Raw genomic sequence first — 21,654 nt, 5'->3', positions numbered from 1 at the left:
AGCACCTGGTAAGTTAGATGGTAAAAAAGAAGTCACTTATGAGTGCAAACCAGAAAACTGAGCTCTCAACCTGGCATACAGGCACCAATGTTACTCCTCTGAGGTCCTACTGCAATCCAGTTCTGCCACCATTTCCAGCTCGAAGCAACTACATATTACTGTTTTTGTCTCTACAGATTAATTTGGCTTTATAGAAATTAGGTTTGAGTCCTAGTTCTCCCTTCTGTCAAAGAGGATAACAGACACTTGCAGAACTAGGTAAGAAACACAGAAAAAAAGTGTAAAAAGGCTCTAGCCCCTGTGCCTGACACACATGCAACAAACTGTGCTACTACTGCAGTAATAATTCCTTTTGGAAGAATTAAGATTCCTTTTTTTAAAAGACTTTATTTATTTATTTATTTATTTGACAGAGAGCACACAAGCAGGGGAGGAGGAGCAGGAGAAGCAGGCTCCCCACTGAGCAAGGAGCCTGATGTGGGGCTTGATCCCAGGACCCTGGGATCATGACCTGAGCTGAAGGCAGTCGCTTTACCAACTGAGCCACCCAGGCGCCCCTGGAAGAACTAAGGTTCTAAAGTACTACTGACTAGTCTTCAAAGAATATGAATTTCAGTTAACCTACTCAAAACAGTCTTCAAAAGGGAGGGACCTGAGCATATGCCTCAGAAAAAGGGGTTGAGAGGAGAAAGGGTCAACTAAATGTTCAGGGTAAAGAGTTATACTCTGGTTGTGCTCTGCAAGCTATATGTAGACTAAAAAGTTTTATCTGAGTGGTGGCTACAAATTTTTCATGATTACATCATCACTCTTGAGCAGTCATAGGCAAGCTTGCACTTACCAGTCTGGGTAGGATTCACCAACTGTTCTGGTTCAAAGCAAAAGTTTGTATTTTCTGGCCAGCTCTGGATGTTCTGATATCCCTGGTAGGCCATCTTCTCTTCAAGAAATGGAGTTGGAGAACCTTTGAATAGAAACACGAAAACAAAGTTACATGGTATTAATGTCTTCTCCTCCACTAGAATTGAGTTTCTACTAGTATTACAGTTAGCAGAATATGACAAAATCATACCCACCTAATGCCTTTCAAGACTTTATTTTTTTTTTTCCAAATTTTAAGACAGAAAAACATAATCAAAACACTGGAAGCATAGCCTGTTACAAGGTTAAAAACACTGCAGGATATCTTCTGGTTACAGTATGTGAAAAGGTTAGTGATCTTTACCCACAAAGAACAAGTATACAATTTTATAAAATTGTCAACAGCAATCATTTCAGGTCACCAAAATTTTTTAAAATGTCAGAGCTAAATAAATGGGGAGCTATATACAATGTTCATGAACAGAAGACTCAATATTGTTAAGATGGCAATTCTCAAACTGACAAGAGATTCAAGGCAATTACAATTCAAAGTCCCAGGAGAGGGGGCGCCTGGGTGGCTCAGTGGGTTAAGCTTCTGCCTTTAGCTTGGGGTTATGATCTCAGGGTCCTGGATTGAGCCTTGATCCTGGATTGAGCCTGAATCCTGAGGTCCTGAATGGAGCCTCACATCAGGCTCTCTGCTCACTGGGGGGTCTGCTTCCCACCCACCCACCCCCCACAGACCCACCCCCCCACCCGCCTCTCTGCCTGGTGATCTGTCAAACAAATAAACAAAATCTTAAAAAAAAAAAAAGTCCCAGGAGAATTTTCTGAAGGTGTCAACAAGCTCATTTCATAATTTATATGGAAAAAAAAAACCCAAACCAAAGAATAGCCCAAAACAATTTTGAAGAAAAGCACACCAAAGGACTTAAATTACTTTATTTCAAAAGTTATTACACATGTATAATAACCAAGTCAGTGTGGTATGGACGACACATTAGATAAATGGAGCAGAACAGAGTTCAGAAAGAAAACTACATAAATTGTGGACAACTGGTTTTTAACAGAGGTGCCAAGGTAATTCAATGGAGAAAGGATCATTTTTTTCAACCAATGATACAGAAACAATTGGCCACTTACCTTTCACCATATGTAAAATCTAACTCCAAATGGATTAAGAACCTAAAACTAAAAACTAAAACTAAAAGAAACTAAAAGAACTTGTAGAAGAAAACAGGAGAAAAAAATCTCTGTGACCCTGGACTAGACAAAGACTTCTTAGAAATGTCATCAAAGGCAGCATCCATGTAAGAAAAAAACTGAAAAAAACTGATGAAATGGATATCATTGAAATTTAAAACTTGAAAAAAAATTTAAAACTTCAGCTTTTCAAAGATACCATTAAGAAAATGAAGAGAAGCCCAAGACTGGGAGAAAACATTTGCCAATGACAAATCTAATAAAGGACCTGTATGCAGAAGAGATCAAAATCTCTTATAACATAATTATACTTATGATCGACATTAGGTAAGTTTCGTTAGAAACAAGTTCATTTATCACATTAAAAACAGTATTTATAGCTAACTTAAATTACTGGTACATACTGTGTGTTCAAAACTGTTTAAACATTTAATATGGGGGAAATAGCTACTTCAGTTTTTTTGTTTATTTTTGTTTATACTTGCAATGAACAACGTGTAAGGTTTTAATCTTATTCTCCTTATATCTTACTTGTTCTGATCATACTTATTAAAATGTTATTCTTTGTTGAGTCTAATAATAAAAAATTAAGACTTGGAAAGAAATCTCTAACAACACAATTATAAGACAAGCAACTCAATTTTAAATGGGCAAAAGATTTCAATAGACCTTTTCATCAAAGAAAATACACAAATGGGTAATATGCACATGAAAAGAAGCTCATCTTCATTAGTCGTTAGGGAAATGCAAATTGAAATCACTGTGAGATGCCACTGCACTACAGAACCACTAAATCAAAAAGACTGACAATACCAGGAATTTGTGAGGATGCAGAGAAAAAGGAAATTTCTTTCATTCCTGAAGGGAATGTTAAATGGCACTACTTTAGAAATGAGTTTGATGGTTTCCTTTTCTTTTTTTTTATGAACAGCTTAATTGAGATATAATTTATCCTTTTAAGTATGTGCAGAATCTGGTGAGTTTCAGTACATTCGCTGAGTTATACAACCACCACCATCTAACTTCAAAGTATTTTTATGACTCCAAAAATCCTATACCCATTCCCTTATCCCACCGCCCCCTAACAATTACTAACCTACTTTCTGTTTCTGTGGATTTGCCTATTCTAGATGTGTCATATAAATGTTATGAGACAATATTTGGCCTTTTATGACTGGCTTATTTCACTTAGCACAGTATTTCCAAGGTTCATCCACGTTGTGGCATTTGTCAGAATTTCATACCTGTGTGCAGCCAAATAACACACCATTGCATGGATATACCACAGTTTATATGTTCATCTATTGACATCTGATTGTTTCCATTTTTGGCTATTTACATAATACTGCTATGAACACTGAATGTATGTTTTTGTGTGGGCATACGTTTCTAATTCTACTGGGTGTATGCCTAACCCAATTTCTAGGTCACACAGCGACTCTTACATCTAACATTTTGAGGATCTTTTGCAAAGAGCTTACCCCATTTTACAATCCCAACCAAGAATGTATGAGTTTCAATTTCTCCATATCGTCACCAAACTTGCTGATCTTTTTTATCTTAGCTACACCAGATGCGGGTGTGAAATGTATCCCACTGTGGTTTTGATTTGCATTTCCCTAATGACTAGTGATGTTCTGCATATTTTCATTGCTTATCAGTCATTTGTGTTTTTTTTGTTGTTGTTGTTTTAAAAGAAATGTCTATTTAAGGGGCGCCTCGCCGCCTGGGTGGCTCAATGGGTTAAACCTCTGCCTTTGGCTCAGGTCATGATCTCAGGGTCCTGGGATCAAGCCCTGCATGAGGCTCTCTGCTCAGTGGGGAGCCTGCTTCCCCCTCTTTTTCTGCCTGTCTCTCTGCTTACTTATGATCTCTCTCTGTGGCAAATAAATAAATAAAATCTTAAAAAGGGGGGGAGGGGTGTCTCACTGGTATAGTTGGTTAAGCATCCAACTCTTGGTATGGCTTGGGTAATGATCTCAGGGTTGTGAGATCAAGCCCCGCAGAGTCTGCTTGGGATTCTCTCCCTCTCCCTCTGCCTCTCCTGTTCATGGGTATTCTCTCTCTCTCAAATAAATAAACAAATCTTAGGGGGAAAAAAAGAAATGTCTATTCAAATCATTTATGTATTTTTTAATTGAGCTATTTGGGTTTTTCTTTTTTCAGTTATTGAGATGTAAGATTCACTTTTGTTTTTTTTTGATTCAAGCATAGTTAACATACAATGTTATTAGTTTCAGGTGTACAATATGACGACTCAACAGTTCCATACATTATTCAGCGCTCATCACAGGAAGTGTACTCATTTCACCCAGCCCCCCAACTCACCTTTCCTCTGGCAAGCACCAGTTTGTTCTCTGTATTTAAGGAGTTGTTTCTTTTTATCTTTGTTCGTTTGTTTCCTAGATTCTACATATGAGTAAAATCATATCGTATTTGTCTTTCTCTGATTTATTGCATTTAGCATTACGCCCTCTAGATCCATCCAAGAGTCATTTTCTTGATGATATCCTTGGAGCACAAAACATTTTAATATTGATAAAGTCAATTTTTTTTGAAGATTTTATTTTTCAGGCATCTCTATACCCAATGTAGGGCTCTAACTTACAACTCCAAGATCAGGAGTCATATGCTCCTCTCACTGAGCCAGCCAGGCACTCGGTTAAAGTCCATTTCACCTGCTTTTCTTCTGCCACTTGTGCTTTGGAGTCCTAAGAAACCACTCACTAATCCAAGTTCATAACAATCTATGCCCACATTTTCTTCTAGGAGATTTATCATTTTACCTCTTAAGTTTAGGTCTGTAATCCATTTTATTTTTTTATGTGGTGTTAGGCAGGGGTCCCAACTTCATTCTTTTACATAAAGCTATCCAGTTTTCCCAGCTGCATTTGTTGAAAAGACTATAGTAGTTCCCCCTTACTGGTGGGGGATATGTTCCAAGATCCCCCTCCCCAGTAGACACCTGAAACTACAGATACTACTGAACCCTATATATACTATATACTATGTTTTTGCCTACTCATACACATCTATGATAGAATTTAATTTTTAAATTAGGCACAGCAAGAGATTACAACAATAACTAGTAGTGAAACTTCAATTAGAACAAACTGTAAACAGAAGTTGTGTGAATGCGGTCTACCAAACTATCTTACTATATTATAGTCACCCCTCTTGTGATGTTGTGAGATGATAAAATGTCTGGATGAGATGCAGCAAGGTGAACGACGTAGGCACTGTGACCCAGTGTTAGGCTACTACTGACCTGGTACATCAGAAAGAGGACTATCTGTTTCCATACCACAGTTAATCACAAATAACTGAAAGCATGGAAAGCAAAACGGCAATGAAGAGATACTACCGTATTCTTCCCCCACTGTTTTACCTTGGCACTCTTGCTGAAAGATGTAAGAATTTATTTCTAGACTGTGACAGCTTCTTAGAATGTTAAACATGTCTGACCCAGCAATTTGAATCCTAGGTATCTACCCAAGATAAACGAAAACACGTATCTATACAAAAACTAATGTATAATGTTCACAGCTGCATTATTCATAACAGCTAAAAATTAGAAACCCAACATTCATCAACTGGTGAATGGTGCAAAATATGGTGCAAAAAATATAGCGAATATTATGCAGCTATAATGGGAATGAACTACTGAGAAACACTACAATATGGATGAGCCTTAAAAAGCATTATATAGGGGCGCCTGGGTGGCTCAGTGGGTTAAAGCCTTTGCCTTCAGCTTGGGTCATGATCCCAGGGTCCTGGGATCGAGCCCCGCATCAGGCTCTCTGCTCAGTGGGGAGCCTGCTTCCCCCCACCTCTGCCTGCCTCTCTGCCTACTTGTGATCTCTGTCAAATAAATAAATAAAATCTTAAAAAAAAAAAAAAAAAGCATTATATGGGGGCACCTGGGTGGCTCAGTGGGTTAAAGCCTCTGCCTTCAGCTCAGTTCATGATCTCAGGGTCCTGGGATAGAGCCCCGCATTGGGCTCTCTGCTCAGTGGGGAGCCTGTTCCCCACCCCCTGCCTGCCTCTCTGCCACTTGTGATCTCTCTCCCTCTGTCAAATAAATAAATAAAATCTTTTTAAAAAATAGCATTATATGTGAGAAAAGCAAGGTAGAAAAGATTATATATCGTATAATTCTATTTACATCAATTTTCTAGAAAAGACACAACTATAAAGACAGGAAGCAAAATAGTGCCTGCCTAGGCTGAAAGTAGGAATGGGAATCGAGCATCAGTGGTCCCAAGGGAACTCCAAGGTGATAAAAATATTCTAAAAATGGATTAAGGTGACTTTAGTACACACTACCTTGTTAGGGGTATGAACTTCTGTTGTGAAGGGCATAAAAGTAAATGAGAAAGAAGTTCTGAAACGCCACAGTACAAAAATTTGAAGTTTCCCTACTGTCTTCCTTTTGGAAAACACAGGATCCAAGGAAGATGTGGCTGGGAAAAGGAGAAGCCTCTGCCACAGGGTACTTATAAACAGTTCTACCACTAATACACCCACTGCTAACCTCAAAGCAAAGTGGGTGTGGAAATGACAGGACACCCCTAGGTAGTAGCCCACATCTGGCTGCTTCTATGTGCAAATGCTCCCCCCCTTCAAGGTTGCCCTTATTTTCATGTTTCATAGAATCATTTAAATCTGATTTCACCTACATGAAGTGGTTTGGGAGAAAAGGAGAGAAAAATAAAACAAAAATCACTTATCCTCAATTTGCATTTTCCAAAATGCTTCTTCAGGAACATCTCCTGAGAGAATCTTGGATACCTGAAGATTTTTTTTTTAAATAAACATTTTTATTTAAACATCATAAATCTGTGGATTTATTTTCCATGCCTACAAAATGGAAGTTGGATAATATATTCTAATTTTAATTAAGGTATTTAATTTCCATTCTGTAATTAAAACTCTTCTTACATAAATAAAACACCAGATCCCTAAGAAACTCATCTGCTAGAAGGACAGTTAACATTACAAATGGCAAATCCTCCCGGGTTCTGTGTGTTGACCAGAGCCTCTAGGGAGAGTGGCTTCTCTCTGGGGGTTATTATGGACATTGATCTGCAACACAACTAAGAAACTTCTGCTGTAAGTTATAAGAAAAAGAAATATCAGTTCTTCAAAAGAAGATAGACTTTTTCCAAACTTTGTGACAAACTTTTCCCAAAGTTGTGACGTTTGTCACAACTGTCTTTTTAAGATGGAAACTGATCATCATAATCGTCTTTCATCAGTGACAGCTTACAATGGTTGATACAGAAGAGTCCACACAGAGCTGGTCCCTAGGTCAACTCTCACTAAATGACGAAAGTACAAAAGTAAACCCCTCTGGTTATGGTACAACCTGGGGCAGGAGAGAAGAGGAAAAACTCAGCAATACAATTCAGGTATGGCAGCAACCCACCAGCAGGGATGTCAACACCCTGTTAACGGGGTCCTGTAAATTAATGTCCAAGCACCTCCAAAGGTTTGGAAGGCAGCTATGCTCACCACTATACCACCAACGCCACCTCCAAAGGTTTGAATGATCACCTTCGTCTCCTCAAAGCACCTCCTCCTCCTTTTGATCTCTCCCCCAGTATGCTTACTCCTTTCTGTCCCTCCTTTAGCTTTGAGAGAGCCAACTTTATTTTTTAACTTAAAAAAATTTTTTTTAAATTTTTGAAAGAGCACGCACACATGCAGAGGGTGGGTGGGTAAAAGGGAGAAGGAGAATTATTGTTTTGTTTTTTTAAGATTTATTTTAGGGCTGGGCGCCTGGGTGGCTTAGTGGGTTAAAGCCTCTGCTGTCAGCTCAGGTCATGATTCCAGGGGTCCTGGGATCGAGGCCCACATCGGGCTCTCTGCTCAGCAGGGAGCCTGCTTCCTCCTCTCTCTCTCTCTGGTTCTCTGCCTACTTGTGATCTCTGTCTGTCAAATAAATTAATTAAATTAAATTTTTAAAAAAAGATTTATTTTAGGAGCATCTGGGTGGCTCAGTCAGTTAAGCATCTACCTTCAGCATAGGTCATGATCCCAGAGTCCTGGGATTGAGCCCCACATCGAGCTCCCTGCTCAGCTTAAGAACCTGCTTCTTCCTCTCTCTCTGTTCCTCCTGCCTGCTTGCTCTCTTTCTCAAATAAATAAATGAAATCTTTTTAAAAAATTTATTTTAGAGCTCATATGCAGAGGGGAGGAGCAGAGGGAGAGTGAGAGAAAGTCTTAAGAAGACTCTGTATGGAGTACAGAGCCCTTTGTGGGGCTTGATCTCATGACCCTAGAATCAAAACCTCAGCTGAAACCAAGAGTCTGACACTTAACCAAATGTGCCACCCAGGTGCCCTGCAAAGAGATAAACTTATGCAGGATCAATGCCCATTGTGGAGCCTTGCACAAGACTCAATCTCATGATGGTAAGGTCACGACCTGAGCCAAAATGAAGAGTTGGGACATTTAACCGACTGAGCCACCCAGGCACCCCAAAAGAGCCAACTGTATTTTTTTTTAAATTATTTATTTTACAGAGAGAGAGACACAACGAGACAGGGGGAGTGGCAGAGGGAGAAGCAGGCTTCCCTCTCAGCAGGGAGCCCGATGCGGGGCTTGATCCCAGGACCCTGGGATCACAACCCGAGCTGATGGTAGGCACTTAATGACCAAGCCACCCAGGTGCCCCGAGAGCCAACTTTAAACAGCATTTCAACACACAGAAGTTCTGGAGAACTGAGTGCAGTGAAATTGGGTTATCCGTGTGGTTTAATTTTCTCTAATACATAATATGTATTTGTACCTATTTCAGCAGACATATAGAGCCCATTTTATATAGACTACATATTTGTTTTTACATACTGCTGGAGAACTGGGGAAAATATTCAGCAGAGCCGAGTATGAGTTGAAGCCGTGGTTAAGAATGGGAAAAAAAGGAGCACACCAATCTGAGTGGGAAAAGTTTACGGAGGACAGCAGGTCTTCACAGAGGACCACTGGAGACTAGCTAGGATGTCAAAGACGCAAAAAAAGCAGATTTTATCTAAGATAAATAATCTTATGTATTATATATAAATATATACAAATAATATATTTTATATATTTCTATTTCTTAAATATATTATAAATATAATATAAATTATAAGTTATATATTATGATTAAATAAATACAATAAATATAAATAAAAATAAATATTAAAAAACAACAACAAGATTTATCTGCCTGCATCCACTGCCCTATTCCCTTCCAGGCAGAACGAGTGCAGAGGTCAATCACGGTGTTTTTGCTTTCTTGACCAAAGGAGTATACTTGTGATTCAACCAGGCCAAAAGTCCTTTGGAGAAATCTGATACACAGACATTCTGACATTTTGGATATTAAGCCATTAATGATACACCTAGGCTGCCGGTGGCCCTCTTTCCCATCTTGAAAGAGTTTGTTTGAGTACAAAGCCAAAGAGAGGGCAGAGGAGAACAGAGGGGAGACGGAGAGAGGGAGAAAGGCAGAGTGTGAGTGAGTGAGTGAGTTAAGCAGAGGAAGAAAGAAACAAGGAGAGGAGAGAATTATGAGCCAAGTATGATTCTAAAAGTCTTATATGTTAAAGGGGAGGGGGGCAGCCAACAAATATATAAATGTACAGTCCCTAGTTTTTTAAAAAGTTCTAACCTTATCTCTGCCACTTAACTCTGGGTGTGACCTCAAGACTTTTAGAGCCACAGACCACTAACCTAGAGTTCAAAAAAAAAAAAAAAAAGTTGTGAGGTGTGATACACAATTTCTTAAATACATTTTAAATCTTTTTTAAAATACATTTTAATTCTAAAATTAAATTCTGAGATCTCTGACTTACCCAATCATCTCTATATCTCTCAAAAAAAAAAACCTAGTAAAATGTAACTTACATAAAAGTACTCAGATGCTATTGAATAAATGGAAGTACTAGGATACTTGTTAGGCCAGAAAGATTATTGTAAATCAAAAAACACACCAAAGTGTCCTCGGGAAGGTTCACAAGTGGCATATGAAGGAGGGAAGGGGGAAAGGTTAAAAAACATTTGGATAAACACTTCTTAAAATTAATAAAAATATAAATAATAAATTTTTATGGATTGACTTATCTTACTTCCCAAATCACAAAAGCACAAATGTAACAACACATTCTGGATTATTAAAGAGAAATTAACCAGAGAATGGTAGGAGAAAACAGTTTTCTGATGTTCTGAGGTTGGTGCTGAGAACTGATCTGTAACTGACTCAACAGTACTACAGCATCAGTCTCAAAACCTGGTCCTTGGCTACATTCTGGAATCACTTTTCTTCCCCCCCTTATTATTAAATATTTTAATTAATCTATAGCAATGATTAAACAACAGAAAGGGAAGGACGGAGAGAGGGAGACAGAACAAACAAGTCAGCAAGCAAACAAAGGGTTGGGCACCAACCAGGAATATTTGAATTCCTGCCCGCTCTAAACGAAAGCTTAAATGTAGGTCTCTCAGGGCGCCTGGGTGGCTCAGTGGGTTAAAGCCTCTGCCTTCGGCTCAGGTCATGATCTCAGGGTCCTTAAATGGAGCCCCACACTGGGCTCTCTGCTCAGCAGGGAGCCTGCTTCCTCCTCCCCCTTTGCCTGCCTCTCTGCCTACTTGTGATCTGTCTTTCTCTCTCTGTCAAATAAATAATAAATAAATATTTTTTTAAAAAAAGTATGTCTCTCTTGGTTTAAGGAATGACCTCTAAGGATACTTGTTCAGTTCTAGAATTAGAGTAATAAAAAAAATATTATCAATAATTTAATAGTCCACAGAAAAGTACTAGAACTTCCTTTTTTTTTTTTTTTTAAAGATTTTATTTATTTGACAGGCAGAGATCACAAGTAGGCAGAGAGGCAGGCAGATGGAGAGAGAAGAAGCAGGCTCCCTGCTGAGAGGCTTTAACCCACTGAGCCACCCAGGGGCCCCTACTACTTTCATCTTTGAATTGCTTTCTGTTTAGAGGAGGTATATCTACCACCTACTACTGCAAAGCTAATAAAGGCAATTTGTTTAGGGCTTCAGTAGGACAGATGCTTCTCACAGAATAATTAATGCAAATGTTGGATACGAATCTAATACTCTTCTTTGTCCACTGAAACGAACCCATAGCAGGATTACTCCCCACTCCTCTGGGCAGGCCAGTCTCCTCATTGCAACTGCTGAAGCCCAAGCTTCTGCTACCCCAGTACCTTTGCTCACGAGATCAACCTCTCCCGGCTGCTGGCCCCACATCCCACAGCCGTGACTCAAGTCTCAGGCTCTACACAGCCTCTTTCATGTCTTTTAGTGCCCATCCTTCTCCTCTTAGCCCTTTCAACATTCATTGTTTGTTCCTAGAAAACCATTTAGTCACTGAACACTAATTTCCTTAGTGTTTTGTTCCTTTCCCTAACAAAATGTTTTTTTATTTTTTAAACACTTAAATCTTTTTTTTTTAAGGTTTTATCTATTTACTTCTCAGAGGTGGGGGGACACAAGCAGAGGAACTGGCAGACAGAGGGAGAAGCAGGCTCCCTGCTGAGCAAGGAGCTCAATGTGGGACTCAATCAGAAAACTCCAGGATCATGACCTGAGCTGAAGGCAGACGCTTAACCAACTGAGCCACCCAGGCGCCCCATGATATACTCAGGAAGCAAGTTGAAGGTTGCTGGAGGGGAGAGGGAGTAGGAGGGATAGGGTGGCTGGGTTATCGACAACGGGGAGGGTATGTGCTATGGTGAGTGCTATGAATTGTTTAAGACAGATGATTCACAGACTTGTACCCCTGAAGCAAATAATACATCTTATGTTAATTTTTTAAAAAAGAAGAAGTATAGAGGGAAACCAAAAAAGAGGGCATCTTTAACCATATGGAGAATAGCCTCCTAATTAAATGTATAAATTTCATGCTATCAAATAAAAAACAACAAATTCTTTATTGGAACTTGATTTAAACTAACGTCACCTATTAAAAAACTAAAGGTAAGAAACAAGCCAAGAAAATTCCCAAATAAAAGCAAAAAGAACAAGAAAAAAATTCCTGAGATAAGGTTGACATGCAATGTTTATCCGTTTCAGGTAACATACTGATCTGACAATTCCATCCACTACTCACTGCTCACCACAGTTAAGTATAGTTACCATCTGGGGCACCTGGGTGGCTTAGTGGGTTAAAGCCTCTGCCTTTGGTTCAGGTCACAGAGCCCAGAGTCCTGGGATCAGCCCTGCATTGGGCTCTCCGCTCAGCAGGGAGCCTGCTTTCTCACCCGCCCCCCACCACCGCCTGCCTCTCTGCCTACATGTGATCTCTGTCTGTCAAATACATGAAAAAAATCTTAAAAAAAAAAAAAAGTATAGTTACCATCTATCTATCACCATACAATGTTATTCTAATTACTATTTTTTTGAAGATTCATTTGAGAGAGAGAGTGAGCACAAACCGGACGGCAGAGGGAGAAGGAGACAGCATGCAGCCCATCATGAGGCTCAGTCTCAGGACCCTGCTGATCATGACCTAAACCAAATCCAAGAGTCAGAAGGGTAACCAACTGCACCACCCAGGTACCCCTGTTATTATAATTATTACTGACTATATTCCCTATGCTCTACTTTTCATCTCTGACTTATTTATAACTGGAAGACTGAACCCCTTAATCCCATTCACCTGTTTTGCCCTTCCCCCCTCCCAGCTCCCCTCTGACAACCACTAGTCTGTTCTCTGCATTTTAGAGTCTGCTTGCTCCTTTGTTTTGCTTTTTAGATTCTACATGTAAGTGGAATCATATGGTAATTTCTCTTTCTCTGTCTGACTTATTTCATTTAGCATAATACCCTCTAGGTCCACCAATGTTGTCACAAATGGCAAGATTTTGTTCTTTTTATGGTTGAGTAAAACTCTTACATATGCATGCGCACGGCCCACATCTTCTTTATCCATTCATCTATCAATGGACACTTGGGTTAGTTTCGTATCTTGGCTATTGTAAATGATGCTGCAATAAACACAGGGATGCATGTATCTTTTCAAATTCGTAGTTTTGTTTTCTTTGGATAAATACTCAGTAGTGGAATAACTGCACTGGATGTTATTTCTACTTTTTAATCTTCTGAGGAAACTTCATACTATGTTCCACAGTGGTCGTACAGGGAAGGGTTCTTTTTTTTCCCCACCCCACATCCTAGCCAACATTTGTTATTTCTTGTCTTTTCTGTAGAGACCACTTTTAGGCAACAGGCCTGAGCAAAGGAAACTTGAATAAGGCAAAAAGGCACACAAGGACCACGGAGCGGAATGCAAACAGACTCATGAAGCAACCCACCTTAAAACAGCCATAGGCCCTAACGGACCAATTACAACCAGGCACAAGATTCCCAAGATTCCTAAAAAACAGAAAATCCTATCCTCCTCCCTAATGCCTCACTCCACCCTCACCACTGCCTCAAGACAGACAGTCTCTCCTTTGCTGTCAGGCCCCCGGCTCCCTTGGGGTGTGGTCAATAAACTTCTATCTCTTTTGGTCTGCACTGGATGAACTCTTTCACCACCCAGGCTGCCAGCCCCCACCCAACTGGCATGCCCCACATTTGGTGCCCTTCCCACCCGATCGGAGCATCCCACATTTCTGATACTAGTCATTCTAACCGAGCTGAAGTGATACTTCATTGTGGTAGAGAAACAAAAACAAGAACAAAAAATCTATCTTTCCCCCCCCCCACAAAGATTTAGTTTTAAGTAATTTCTGCACCCAAAGTGGGGCCTAAACCTATAACCCTGAGATCAAGAGTTGCATGCTCTCCTGACTGGGCCAGCCAGGTGCCCCCAAACCCAGTTTTTAATCAGAGAAGTGAATGCATTTTCCTTATACATTCTGGGGAAGAAACCTGCATCTCTGGTTTTTAGATGCAGAAGGCACTGGTTATCTTTCCTCCACAGTGGTGCTGCAGCAAGGCCCAGAGCAGTTCTCCCAGGAGCAATGCTGAGAAGAGCCAGCCCAGCCAACAGTATTATTAATGAACAAATCTGACAGAGGCTCACTCCCACATCTTCATTCATGCTACTGACCTAGATTTTCTCCTTAAAACTCCACAGCAAAAGCAGGCAAACTCCCTTGCAGCCTTCAGAACAAAAAAAATTTTTTTCAGCATAACTACAATCTACTCAGAGAATCTATTTCAGTTTAAAAAAAAAAAGAAAGAAAGAAGAAGGAAAGAAATGAAATGAAATTCTAAACAAGAAGCAATTTACATAATGCAATGGCAACAACCCTAGATACCTCGGTTCTCCTAAAATATTTTAGAATGGGAAAAAATAGGGGCCAGTTTCTACTGTGAAATTGGAGCACTTAACAGTGAAAGCAACTGGTTAAATATTAAAAGTTCCAACTAATCAAGCAGTAATATCTGTATATCTATTTATCAAAGCCAGAACAATTCTATCACTAAGACCCATTCCAACTGTCAAGACAGACCAACAGATTTTAATATAACAGAATATAAAACGTTCACTGATAAGGCTTTAAATTCTACATTGTGAAAACCAAGAAACTACCACTTGTCAAGTTTTAATGTCAAATCAAATAATATCCAGTTACCTGAAAAGGAGCTGTCAAAATACTCCTCCTTTTAACTACATATATGGGAGATGGATTTTTTTCATCTTCAACTCCAACAACATGTTGTGACAGACCGAATGCAGAGGCAGATCTGAGTATCCAGCCACCTTCTATTCAACCCAGTAGTCAAGACATTTAGAAAAATGTAATACACAGTCCTTCCTACCAACCTTTTTTTGAAACTGTACTATTAACTGTACTTATTAAAAATGTTAATGATTATATTTTAAACTAATAAATATTTTTTAAAAATCAGCTTTAATATCTAATTTGATAAATACTGGCAGATATAACTCATATAAACAAAAGTTCTTTGGGGTCCTTAATAATTCTGTAACCAGCTTTACTGAGGTACAACTGACAAACAATGAGCTGCACATATTTAAAGTGTATACTCTGATAAATTTCGAGGTAAGCATGCCATCACAAGAGAGTGAACATATCCACCACCCTGAAAAGTTTCCTAATATTTATGCATTAGGTCATCTTGATATCAATAGGTTTGAGAACTGATGACTTAAGAGAGTATTTAGAGATAGTCTCCCTCTAGAGAATATTACTATTTTTTTTTAAAGATTTTGTTTACTTATTTGAGAAAGAGAGAGAGCGCATACATGCATGAGTTGGGGAGGGGCAAAGTGAGGACAAGCAGACTCCACACTGAACGTGGAGCCCCAAACAGGGCTTGATCCCAGGACCTCAAGACCATGACCTGAGCTGAAACCAAGAGACAGATGCTTAACTGACTGAGCCACCCAGGCATCCTGAGAATATTGCTATTTATTTGGAGAGAAAACTAAAAGGATAAAGAAGGAGAAACAAGAACACTGGGCAGAAAGACTCAGCGTTGGTGAGACCTTAGTTGTTAGCTCATTTAATGCCCATGAACCTCAATATCTCACCTATATCATGAAAGGATTATACCAGTATCTGGTTTTTTAGCTTCCTTCCAGTTCTAAAATTTTATTAGTCCACATCTCTACATACATACTGTAGACTCATGAGTAAGGATCACCCTTCCTTTCCCCAACATTCCCAACACCCATCACCAAGAAATCCAACACAAAGTTCAGGCTTTAACTTAATATTAAACTTGACAAGTGGCTGTTCCTTTCTCCTTTCCTTTGCTTATCTTTTCTTTCTCCCTCTCCCCCTCTTCCTTCCCTCTTTCACTCTCCCTTCTTTCCTTTCTTTTTTCCTTCCTTTTCTTTCCCTTCCTCCCTCCTTTTCTCCTTCCCTCCCTTGTCTCTTCCTTCCTTCCTCCCTCTCTTTCTTTTCTTTCTTTAAGATTATTTGTCAGAGAGAGAGAACAGACCACAAGTAGGGGGAGCAGCAGGCAGAGGGACAAGCAGGTTCCCCGCCAAGCACAGGACCCCATGCGGGACTCAATCCCAGGACCCTGAGATCATGACCTAAGCTAAAGGCAGATGCTTAACCATCTGAGCCACCCAGGTGTCCCGACAAGTGGCAGTTTCTTAAAGGTTTTCACAATGTAGAATCTCAAACTTCATCAGTGAACATTTTGTATGCTGTTATATTAAAATCTGTTGATCCCTCTTACATTTAGAATGGATCTTATTTGACAGAACTGTTCTGGCTTTGATATATATACAGATATTACTGCTTGATTAGTTGGTACTTTTAAGTTTATGCTTCTGTGATACAAACTTAGCCATCTGAGAAATAAGGAAACACATAATACAGTATCTCACTAAGGGCTAAACTGTATGATGAAGGTGTTTAAATTACATGAAAGGTAAGTAAGAAAATTAATGCTGGCAAGAGGTTTCACAGAAAAGACAGGGGGCAATCTCTGAATATGGTATTTTCAATTACTATCAACAATGTAAATAACACATTTGAGACTAAAATTATTATTACAAAGATAAAACTGAACAAATAGCATGTATATACCCATATATATGTCTCAGAATGATAAAGCAACTGTGGCAAAACATTAACTGTTGGTGAATCACGAAAAACATAAAACAAAAGTTCTTTGTTTTATTTGTTCTCTTCTCTCAACATTTTTCTATCTTTGAAATTAATTCAAAATAAAATCTATTTTTTTTATTTGAAGGGGCACATGCACCCCAATGTTTATAGCAGCAATGTCTGCAACAGCCAAAATATGGAAAGAACCCAGATGTTCATCGACAAATGAATGCATAAAGAAAATGTGATATATATAGATAGTGGGATATGACTCAGCCATAAAAAAGAATGCAATCTTGCCAGTTGCAATGACATGGATGGAACTAGAGGGTATTAAGTGACAGAAGTCAGTCAGAGAAAGACAAATACTATACGATTTCACTCATACACGGAAATTAAGAAACAAAACAGATGAACACAGCGGAAGGGAAGGAAAACCAAAATAAGATAAAAACAGAAAGGAGGCAAACTGTAAGAGATTCTTAACTATAGGAAACAAACTGAGGACTGCTTGAGGGGGGAGAATTTAGGAGGATGGGATAACGGGGTGACAGGCATTAAGGAGGGCACCGGATGAAATGAGCACGGGGTGTGATATGCAACTGATGAATCACCAAATTCTACCCTGAAACTAATACACTATGTGTTAACTAAACAGAATTTAAATTAAAAAATTTAAAAATTTTTCAGTATTTCTATTTTCTACAAATAGAAAGTGATGAAAAATCTAACTCCTCATATTTTCAGCCAACTCCAATTTTTATAATAAAATAGATTTAAATATTCATATCCAACTATATGAGGATGTCTTTCTCTGTACTAAATAAGCAAACAATAACAAAAACAAAACCCACAAACCTTCCTCATCTGAAAATTAAACAATCTTTGACATCCTAAGATGGCTGACAGACTTTTTTTTTTAAGAGTTCACAGTTCTAATAATATTTGAAAACATTGACGCATTGAAGGTCTTGAGTGGGAAAGAGATGATGACTATGTGTTAATGGGTTTCTTTTTGGTTCACTGTAAAACAAACCAGCACACTTGCCTTAGAAATGTCCTAAGAGACCACACAATATGCTTGTTTTGCTTCAACCATAAATCCTGCAGGATGCTTCCCAGAGGGGGCAGAAGTGAAGGACTCCGCTGTGAGGTCAGAGCACATCCTAAGGGAGGAGTGATTTAGCTATAAATGCTACACTGTTTTCAGTTGTTCCTTTTACCTCCCGTCACACTCAATTTACTATCATACTGAATGTACATTGTTCCTATAAAAACATGTGACTCTACACTTGCTTTCTCATTCTTCAAAGGCTTTATTACACACACACTCTCCTCTCTAGCATCCTCCATCCCATCACACAAGCTCTTACTTATGGAAAATAATATTCTTCAACTTCCATTTCCTCTACCATAAACTTACTTACATACATGAGTCCATCATTACCTCTTTCCTTCCTATTAATGGGAAGTATAATCCTCTACCTTTATTTTTTTAATTTGGAAAAAAAAATCTAAATCAGAGAGAGAATATGAGAAGTATAGGCCACTCTCTTTTCCAAGGATACCACTTATGCAAGTATGTCCTTTTCCATCTCCTTTATCATCAAGTCCTCCAACCACCATGACTTGCTTATCCCTTCCCTCTTTATTTCTTCTCCTCTGGTTATAAGCACAATTAAATCTCTAGCGTCCTTTTTTTTTTTTTTTAAAGTAGGCTCCATGCCCAGCTCAGAGCCCAATGTGGGATTTGAACTCATGACCCAAGATGAAGACCTGAGTTGAGATCGAGTTGGAGGCTTAACTGACCGAGCCAACCAGGAGCCCCTAAATCTCTAGCATCTTTAAATGACAAACAAAACCCAAATTGTATTTAAGGGAAAAAAAAACTCCCATAGATGAATCTATGGATTAAAAGAAATTTACATTTCTAATTTCAAAAAACCAGTTATTACAGGGCGCCTGGGTGGCTCAGTTGATTTATTGTCTGCCAACCTTGGCTCAGATCAGCCCACATCGGGCTCTCCACTCCATATCAAATCTTCTTCTCCCTCTCCCTGTGTCTCATTCTCTCTCTCTCAAATAAATAAAATCTTAAAAAACAACAGCAACAACAACAGAAAGCCAACAACCAGTTATTAAAAAACAGATCAGACAACTGGGGGATATAGTGGTGAATGGACATCTGGTATTAGCAACTGGTGTGTGTGTGAATGGTACTATAACTATGTTTTAAAAAGGAATCAATTTTGGGTGGCTCAGCTAGTTAAGTGTCTGCCTTTGGCTCAAGTCATGATCTCCTGGGATCAAGCCCTGTGTCAGGCTCTCTGTTCAGCATGGAGTCTGCTTCTCCCTCTCCCTCTGCCTCTCCCCCTGCTTGCACTCCCTCTTTCCCTCTCTTAAGCAAATAAAATCTTAAAAGAAAAAAAGAAAAGGAATCATTATTTAGAGAGAAAGACTGATTTAAAGATAGAATGATAACAATGTCTGAGATTTGCTTGAAAAAAATGTCTAGGGTTGGGTGGAGGGAATGAGTACAGAACAGATAAGACTGTTAAGGGAAAAATCCAATGAAGAGGCTCTCTTCTTCTTCCTACCCCCCACCCCGATTTATTTATTTATTTGACAGAGAGAGCACAAGCAGGGGGAATAGCCATCAGAGGGAAGAGGGAGAAGCTGGTTCTCTGCTGAGCAAGAAGACTGATACAGAGCTCTATCCCAGGACCCTGGAATCATGACCTAGGCCAAAGGCAGGCACTTGAAAGAGACTGAGCCACCCAGGTGCCCCTCTAGTTTCTCTCTTAACATAAAACTTGTTTCTATTATTCTCTGGTTTAAAACTCTTCAATGTTTCCTTGTAACCTAGAGATTGCAGGGTAAATCTGTCTTACACAAGATTCTGCACAAGCCAGTCTCAAGTAATGTTTCAACATCATTAATCGTCCAGTCCACCTCATGCAGCCCACCTCCCAGCTAACCATACTAGTCCTTCCTCATATCCTTCTACTGTTTGTTGTAAGCTACTCCACTCATCTAGAACATTTTCTTTAGCTCTCCACACAGTCTGCCTGCCCAGGGCTTACTCATCCATTCTTTCAGGGTCATGCTCTAGGAAGTAACCCCTTGTACCACCCCCTCTTATAAACTCAAGGACCTCTCTCATGGCAACCTGTGTGTACACTTAAGCGCCAATACAAACTTGGTCCACGGTTAGCCACAGGAGGATAAGGACTGTGCCTCCCCACTCAGTATTCCCAGCACCATATATTCTGCTTTGACGGCAAGACGGTGCACAAAAATGGTTTCGCTGAATGAACAAATGACTGCAATTTGTAAGGGGGAAAATTCATCTGGAGATAAAAATACTGGTTCTCTGCTGGGTTTTTTCTTAAAGATACAACCTACAAATTAAGATCCTACTTTTTGCACCACCTTTGTTCCACTTTATTATTTTTATTATATTTTTGCTGAATGTTAAAACACTATAATCAGTGGGTAATTTTCTTTTTCTAAATGTTCAGGCCACTAAACAATAGAAATTAACATTAAACTAAATCGGCTCATTCAAAGACTTAAATCTGCCTGGTCAGAGTAGGCCAAGACACTTGAGAGTAAAAGGAGCAAATAGTAATAATTAGGTCACAGCCAACAGGCATAATTAACTATGACTGTCATATACCTAGGACATGATATATAGCAACCCTAATTAAAGGAATATAAAACCCAGGCTCTTCAGAAAAAATAGGAATGAAAATATTAGCTTAAAATGTCAATAACTCACAAGAAATTCCATCTCTATTTCACATTCTCTTAAACCAGTTATATTTCTGTATTTAAATTATGGCAGATGTTAAAAAGACTTTGGTTTAAAGGGAAAAAAAGATTTACAAGTATCCATATTCAAAATTTGACTGAGAGAGACATCACATGTGAACATTAAACTGCATTCATGTCCACACCCATATTTAAATGACTTCTACTCATTTGGCCAATTTCTTCCAGACGACTATGGATAACTGACATTCCAGTTCTAAACTGAAGATGAAAAACCACTTTCCCAAGCAGGGCAAATTATTCATGGGTACTTACTCTTCTCATTACAGAATATTATTTGGAACACTGAAACACAAATCAAAGAGGAAGTCAATTGTCCAAACATACTCTCCTCCTGTTCCTCATTCCCTCAGATTCTGAAGGATTTTTTTCACTCTGATGAAGTTTGTCAGGCGAAAAGGTCTGTGGGAAGGTCTGGTCTCCCATTGCTTTCACACCCCTTCCTTCTCCTGGCACACAGCTGGACATGTGGTGAGATCGTCCACCCAGAGGCAGCACAGAAAGGCATTCACTCATGCAGAAGTTTAGGTTTCAAACCATGGTCCTCTCACTCAAAACACAACCACAGGCAACTCCTTCCTACACTGCCTCACATCCTATTACCAGACAACAAGGGATAACAGATGAAATGATCTTCCAGGATCCTCCTAGAACTGACAAATCTCTAATTCCTTGGTTTACTAATGGTTAAAAAAAGGGGATCACTGCAAGCACCTGTTGCCATAGCCTTCTCTTTACTCCACAAATGCAATAAAAACACAAGTGTTGTTCTTTGCAGTCACTGGGCATAACCACAGCCCACTATTTAGAAAAGCGTGTTAACAGTGCATGTGAACACACACCAAGTCTTCAGAAGAGGGGTCCACCAGTGCCCTAAAAGGTGATCAATTTTCTTTAAACCAAATGAAGTAAGGTACCCTTTTAACTCAATCATTCAGAATTTTGTGTTTATCCATTTCAGTTGGTTGACCAAGTCAAATTGCAGGGATTTTTTTTTTTTAACCTAAGATGAATGAATAAAACATAATAAAGATACCAGTAATTTTATGCTCTCTTGAGCTGGACTTTCTCATTCATTCAAATAAAAAGTTAAATACCTATACTATGTGCCAAATTCCAGTTATTTTCTCTCTTCTTGATCCTGTGGTGCTCAAGTGGTATGTGAGACACTCAATGGTGCTCACCCCCACAAGTTTCAGTGGCACCC

General features: G+C 39.2%; 1 protein-coding gene across 9 annotated transcripts in view; it reads right to left on the bottom strand.

The window, feature by feature from the left end:
- MAP4 (microtubule associated protein 4) overlaps positions 1-21,654 on the bottom strand; it is a 195,288-nt gene that overhangs the window by 62,158 nt on the left and 111,476 nt on the right. For all 9 annotated transcript variants that reach the window (XM_044253680.1, XM_044253679.1, XM_044253681.1 and 6 more), the window contains exon 4: positions 842-964. In XM_044253680.1, the coding sequence (XP_044109615.1) occupies positions 842-964 (123 nt within the window). The remainder of the gene's footprint in view (positions 1-841; positions 965-21,654) is intronic.

This window comes from Neovison vison, chromosome 6 (genome assembly GCF_020171115.1).
Source record: "Neovison vison isolate M4711 chromosome 6, ASM_NN_V1, whole genome shotgun sequence".
In the NCBI taxonomy this organism is placed as follows: domain Eukaryota; kingdom Metazoa; phylum Chordata; class Mammalia; order Carnivora; family Mustelidae; genus Neogale; species Neogale vison.
This window is presented reverse-complemented; position numbering and strand designations above follow the sequence as displayed.